General features: G+C 47.9%; 1 protein-coding gene across 1 annotated transcript; it reads right to left on the minus strand.

Moving 5' to 3' along the window:
* Positions 1-1,233: 1,233 nt before the first annotated feature.
* TMEM174 (transmembrane protein 174) lies at positions 1,234-7,009 on the minus strand. Its single transcript, XM_080372260.1, has 2 exons — positions 6,368-7,009; positions 1,234-5,397 (listed from the first exon to the last, which is right to left on the minus strand). The coding sequence occupies exons 1-2, from the start codon at positions 6,997-6,999 to the stop codon at positions 5,298-5,300; spliced, it is 732 nt and encodes a 243-aa protein (XP_080228386.1). The 5' UTR covers positions 7,000-7,009; the 3' UTR covers positions 1,234-5,297.
* Positions 7,010-7,030: the final 21 nt, after the last annotated feature.

Consider the following 7,030-nt stretch of genomic DNA (forward strand, 5'->3'; position numbering starts at 1 on the left):
TCGACACCGCCCTGACACCTCTCAAAGTCACCTCCATCAGTACCGGGAGAGGCTCTGCCATGGGCTCGCTGGTGTCAGGATGCGGAGGCAAGCCTCTCACGTAGGTCCACAAGGGTATGCTTCCACATATGCAACCCTGGCAGCTGCTGCAAGTCACCCTACGCCTGTAGGGCAACGAGTGTTTCTGGATCAGGCACCTTGGAAGAGGCTCTCCCCACAGTCCTCACTTGCCCTGCGAGGCTTCGCATCGCATCACAAGCATGAGCCGAGCAACAGAAAATACACCCTAGGAGAGCAACTTGTGTATGCCAAGTGTTAATCGGCGTTCAGTCCACAGTCGGACACACAGCCCTGCACCTGCACCCCCCCCCCACCCCACCCCACCCCCCAGCACGGGCTCTGGGCTCCCCGCACCTGCTGTTTCACTTTGCAGACCCGCTCCCGCTGAGCAGTGCTGCTCAGCTGATGCAGACACCGCCCGCGAGGACCCCACCTGTCCGTGCTGTGCGCGTCTCTGCCAGACACGCTGGTGCACACTGGGGAATGTGGCAGCAACAGCAATGTTCGGCACGTCCTGCTGACGTCTATTCGCTCTGACAGCTAAAGTGGAGCCAATAATGATACTTGCAGCAGGCACAGATTATTCTCCACGCTGTATACAAACAGCATGCCCTAGTTCTTCTCAGATGACCCCTGGACCTCCCCCTGCTCCTTCAGGCAGAGAGAAGCCTGTCCCATTAGGTCACAGGGATGATGAGGAGGAGGGGGAGGAAGGTGCATGTGAGTGCACTGTGCAGCAGCTCTCCCCAGGCTGAAGTCCCTCCAGATGTCCGTCTCTCCTGTGAGGGTGGGGATACTCGGTTCTTCAGTGGTTTCGCTGGATCTTTCACCACAGGTTTTTTTTCCCCTTAAGGCAGCTCCCAGCGGTGCGGGAGCTCAGCCTGCTTTTTAATGGCATCTTTACTATCCGTCGTAAGGGAGAAAAGCCTCAGCGCTCCCAGCTCAAAACCAGGTGGCGCACAACGAGGCAGCACGTTACCGCGTACCGGCTCCGCAGCCTTGCCACCTGCCGGGCCAGCGGGGACACGCCACCGCCACACGGCCGAGCGGACGGGGGCCCAGCGGCGCCTGCGGGATGCCGCGCCGCGCTGCGGCTGCCGCCGGCGGCACAGCAGCTCCGCGGGACGGGGCGCGCCCGGAGCGGCTCCGCCCCGGCCCGGCCCCTGCCCCCGCCCCCGGCCCGGCCCGGCCCCACGGGGTGGCTCCGGGCCACCGCGGCGCCCCCTGGCGGCGGCGGGCGGCAGGACGTGGGGGGCCGGGCCGGGGCCGGGCGAGCGCTGCGGGCGCTGGCGGGGTGAGCCCGCGGGCCGGGGGCGGCCGGCCCCGGGAGGATTCAGGGCGCGGCGCAGAGCCCCCGAGCATCCCGCGGGGCCCCGCGCAGAAGGCTGCCCTGTGTGCAAACAGGGCTCTCTGGAAAAGAACAAGCCCTACTTACGGGTTTATTTTTTCCCCGAGACCTCAATTTTCTAAATCCCGGTTCAGTTTAAAAATAACGCTTTGAAGAGTTTCACCACTACTGTTTTTGAACACCCACTCGTACAGGCGTTCCGCTCGAGTATGTGTGCAGGACCTGGCACAGGAGCACCAGTGGCAGAAACTGGTACCTCTGGTGGAATCGAGCTTTCGTGAGAAGATGCTGCACACTAGAGCACTGGCTCGTACGGTCCTGTACTTCCTCACAGATTTGGCAGCACCGAGGTTAAAAAACAGACTTCAGATTTAGATTTTATCTGAGAAGCAATTCGCATCCTGCAGCTGCATTTGGCATGTGGCATTTAGTGTTTCTAAATAACTCCTCAATCTTAGAGCACCTCTGTGCAGAATTTTTACTGCTACGAACAGGTTGTGCTCAGCTTCATATCAATAGACACGTCTCCACCAACTTCATATGTTAACCATCTTATGGTCAAAATCTTACCAATGGAATCATATTAGAAAAAATCCCAGTAACTCATTCACTGTTACATAGTTGAATACTTGCACACAACAGCCTGCCACCAAGGCTAGAAGTCTGGATGCATCTAACTATAATAAAGCATCATTCTGCGGGTCTGCAGTAGCATTGCAGGCAATGTGGGAGAAGGTAATTTTGTTTAAAGAGCAGTAGTTTCAACGAAAAGTGGACTGAGCAAAATCTCAAAGAAATCTTCCAGGTGCTCTAAGGTGTTAAATCAGTATAATCTAGCAGAGCTCTGCCAGTTCACCTTGGTTGAAGGTCTGGCCAAATAGGTTTGTTCTTTCACTCATCATAGGGCAGAAAGAGGTCATAAAGCTGAGACGTGAATTAATGCGATGGTTAAATCACTGAACATCCAGTAACAAAAGCAAAAAAAACCCCTAATGATAAAAGATTTGTTAAAATAGAAAAAAGGATGGAAGAAGGTGGAAGGAAGAGGAGGAAGAAAAAACCTTCATAGCCTATTGCTGTACTCTTAAAAACAATAATCAGCAATCAGTATATCAAGGAAATGTCATCAGACTGGAGCTTCTCAAGATACCTGTGCAACGTGAAAAAACTTCTATAGAATTCAGGCAGAATTCATCTGACAGGTCAAGATAATTTTAATAGAGTTATTTAACTTTATTTATACAGCCTTTACTCTAAAAAGAAACCCAGGGCTCTTTCAACAAATTTAATGTCTACAGAAGTAAACTTTAAAACCAGTATGGAATTCACAGTGCAACTTTCTGGATTTCTCATATTTAGTCTGACAGTATGATTTGATGTCATAAAAATAAAGCTATTATTACCCCATAAAACATGCTTACGCCATGTATTGGGGGGGGTGGGGGGGTGGAGGGAGGGGGGGCAGCAGTGGTGGGATGAGAAGCAGCAAAAGTCTGTGGTTTCTTGGTTTCTAACCAAAGGAATTTTCTTCTTGTGGGGGAGGGTGACTGGGTAGAAATTTTGACCCTGGTCCTGCAATTGGATCCATCAAGCCTGACCTCTGTGTTCCTGCAGTGCTTGCTGGTGTGAGCAGAACTATGTGCTAAGTGCAGGGATCTGTCCAAGTGGAACTAACTGGGGATTTGGGACCTTCCAGTTTCCTGCTGTGAAGGGAGGATGAGTTCACCTCCGTTTAAATTCTGGAAGAGGAGCAAGAGATTTCCATAAGAGAAAGCTGCATTTATTTTTAGACCTTCTGTTCTCGCACTGAATCCCGTAGAGATCACGCTGAACAAAAAAGTGCTTGCCTTTCTCCAGCTACACCTCTACCTGCTAACATCAGGCCATTCCTGCTGAAAATCAGCATGCCACATATTTCTTTAGTGAGAAGAACCTGGCACACAGCTTGTAGTCACTGACCAGTAGCTGCTGCTGCAGTTGCTAACCCACCTCTGAGTCTGTTTGAATGCTGTGTCCCAAATACAACCTCTGTCAGTGTCATGTCCATCACTGTGGAGCACCATGGTTGTCTTGTGTCCCTCCGCAAATGCTTTCTTTCTTGGTGCCCTCTAAGTATACAAGACAAGGAGGTTGGTGTGCATCTGCAGCTCTATGCAACTGAACAATGTTCTGAATGCATGTCTGCATCCAGAGCTATGTGTCCTGATTGCTAGTGAGGCTGCATGGACACTCGGTGACTTCCAGCTGCCAGGTATATCCTGTACCACCTGCCTGTGCTCGACACCAGGCTTCTCCAGCCCTCGGGAATGAGATCAATGAGATTGATGACAACTGGCAGGAGCTGAGACAGCTGTGTTGGCAAGTAAGAGAAAGTTCATGCATTCCGTAATGGACACCAGCTTTTAGCTCTGCTATTCCAGACCAGGAGACTGACCCACAGGCACACCATCAGCATACTGCTTGGTTACTTTGGACAGTGACCATGGCCCTCTAGATCATTTTGCATGGTGCCTGCTCCAGCAGGTGTGGGCTGAGAACAGCTTCTACTTTGAGCCCTTCGAGGGAGATGATAGGCAAAACTGATGGGATCTTGCATGGGCAGGTATTGACTTCTTCAGCTGTGTCAGGGCATCAGGGCGTTTCTGGGCACACTCAAAAGCAGAACTTGAAGCATAGGTGCAAATACAAAACAAAAATGAAAAGATTCATGGCGTTCTCATTGCTCTGGGGTTTATGCAGTACCTGAGTAAAGGTTTCTGGGACCTCCATCCTGGATTGCCAGATTTTGGAGCTTATGCACCTCATCCTTTGTTAGATATGGCTGTAAATACAGTTGTGGATACATCTGGAATCATGCTGATCTTGAAAGTTGAAACTGAACAAGAAAGTTCACTGCAACCCATAGTTGTCTGGATACTCTGGAGGAACCTAATGCCCAAGTTGTGTGCCTAGGACCCACATTCAACCAAGAAGGGACCTCAGGAGGGGTTCCACCACAGGTCTCCCATAGAGTGAGGGTGCAGCAGGGAAAAGCTGTGATTGTCGAAGCCTTTAAAACTGGTAGGATCACATGCCTCTGTCGACATTCCAGAAAGGTTCCATTTTCTTCAGGGACATTAACCTAGTAGTTGTTAGGACTCCTGGTGGAAGACGGTGTTTTACATCCCATCAGGGGGGGAAGGGAACTGAATTTGATGCAAACAGGATCTCTCAGAGGTCTCTGTAAAACTGGGCAGTGGTCACTATTTGTATTTTCTCTGCTTTGGGATGCTCTGGTTCAAGCAGGGCACTCCAAAAATGCCCACAGGACCATGTGGTACAGGTGAACAAAGCAGAAGAAGTCTGATCTGTTGACTGGAGTTGCTAATAAATGTGCTAGTCTAAGGAATCAGAAAGAATTAAAATATCACAGGCATTTTCATGGATCAGACACTTGAACACTTCTGAAGTTTTCCAAGCAATCAAGAGGGAAAATACATCAAGAATACATCAAGTGCTTTCTAATAATGCCGAATGTCCAGCAGCAATCACGACCTTCCACAAGCATCTTGTGCATTCACAGTTCACACTGGTTTCAGCAAGTCTGAAAATTTGGCTTCTTTTTTGGCAACTCTAATATGGGTTTAGATCCTTGAGTTTATAGCTTTGGTATTAGTAGTTTTGGCATCAAATAATTAATAGCTCTGCTATTAAACTGCATAGCAAAAGGCCAATGAATTTTGAGGCAGAAAAATAAGGGATTGGTTAAATATCTTCAGTGATACTAAACTGTGTATCAGTAACAAGACCTTGCTCACATTCACTTATCACGCAAGTGTTTAAAGAAAAAGATTCTTGGGATTAAAAAGCTGGTGTCTCTTATAATTGTCATCTGTTGTCTGTGGTTATTTTATGAAGACAGTGGGTATAGTTCCTCATAACGTGGAGGTGACAAGTCATCACAGGCATAGACTTCCAGCAGTTCTGGTTCATCAGAACTGTCATCTGACCTGAAAATAGGAAGGTGAGTGGGCACAAGAAGAATTTAGCAAACACAAAACATGCAAGTAACCTCAGTGCTGCATTCTGTCAGCCTTATCTGAGCAAAGCACTTCCCGACTTCTTCAGAAATGCTACAAGATGAAGTTTTACTGTGATTCAACCATTTGCTGTGTTCTTTTCATGAGGTATAGAAGTGTCAGGAGGTGACCTTTGTTTTCGTGCTGCCTATGCCTGTCACACATGTTGCTGAAGACAATGGGTCAGTCAGCAGTTTTTCAAACAGACTTTCATAAATGAACTAAAAGTGACGTGTTCTAAGAAGGATATAATGCTAATTTCTATAATTAGAATATTTTTCCTTAGAGGAAAGAACTATAGAAAATTATTTTGATTAAAGCAGTTTCGTACTGCTCTGTAATAGCAGTGATCTTACTTATGCCCCAAAACCAGGAAAAAATTAAGGGCTGGAAGGTTGCTACAGTGCAAAAGCAGTGTGTTGTGACCAGGCATAATCAGGAGGTAAAGCATCTGGTACCAAACTGATTCTTGCATTGTTGTAAAAATGCTGTTTGTGCGCTGACTCGTGTGTTGTGATTGTGTTTGAGTGGAAGCCTGTGGGCTGTACATATGATAACCTTCTGGTCAACAGCCTAAAGGTAGTAATATAAGCATACACCACCACCCCTCACCCCACCCAGGCAGGAGCATATATGCTAATATCTTAAAAAATAACATGAGATTTAGTAGATTGAATATTGAAAGGGATTCGTAAATTAATTTAATTTGGATAAAAATGCTTTCCAGAAAAATTATGACTCCATAGCCTTCACTCAAGAAATACTCCTAACAAAGACAAAAAATATGTCTGAAGAAGGGTAACACCCTGGACTAGCTTTTGTTTCCTTTGAAACCATACAAAGCACTTAAAATACTCAGAAGCCTCTGTCCAAACACACTAAGGCATTTCAGAAGATGTACCTCTGATACCTGGTATTCTCTGCAGGATAAGTAGTGTAGTTCTCATCTCCAGTAAAAGCTGGATTATCCAGGGGGTAGGCAGGGCAGAAGTGAGAGGAGCCCGGAGTGGGAATCGGTGAGGTGCTGGAGGAAGCAGCACCGCAGCAGCTGAGTACCGGGTGAAGGTAGCCAGGACTCACAGCAATGCCTTCCTGGGGTGGGTATGGCGGAGGGATGTACTGTACCACCGTGGCACCGTGAAAAGTTATAGGCTGGTTAATGCCGGTGAAGACAAAGGACTGTCCGCTGGTGGTCTGGTCAAGGTCTGATGTATTTTCCTCTCTTTCTTTACAGGGCTTGCATGTAAGCATGTTAAATTTACAAACAGCAATCAGAATAAAAGTTACTCCAACAGACAGCAGAATAGGCCCTAGTAACTGAGTCCACTCCAGGTGAGTAATGCCGTCGTATTTTATCCATCCCATCACAGTGAAAGTGATCCCCACCAGTCCCAAAAACACACCTGAAAAGAGCAACGTGGCACCAGCTTTATCCCCATCTGACACCAGGGCATCGGATCTGTTTGGCTGATAAGGAGTGACAGAAAAGACATTCAAGGAGAAATCTTCTACATTGTTGTTGTTCTGCTCCATTACTGAGTGTAATGTATCTTCTGCCTCAAGA

The sequence above is a fragment of the Falco punctatus genome (assembly GCF_963210335.1).
Source record: "Falco punctatus genome assembly, chromosome: Z".
NCBI lineage: Eukaryota > Metazoa > Chordata > Aves > Falconiformes > Falconidae > Falco > Falco punctatus.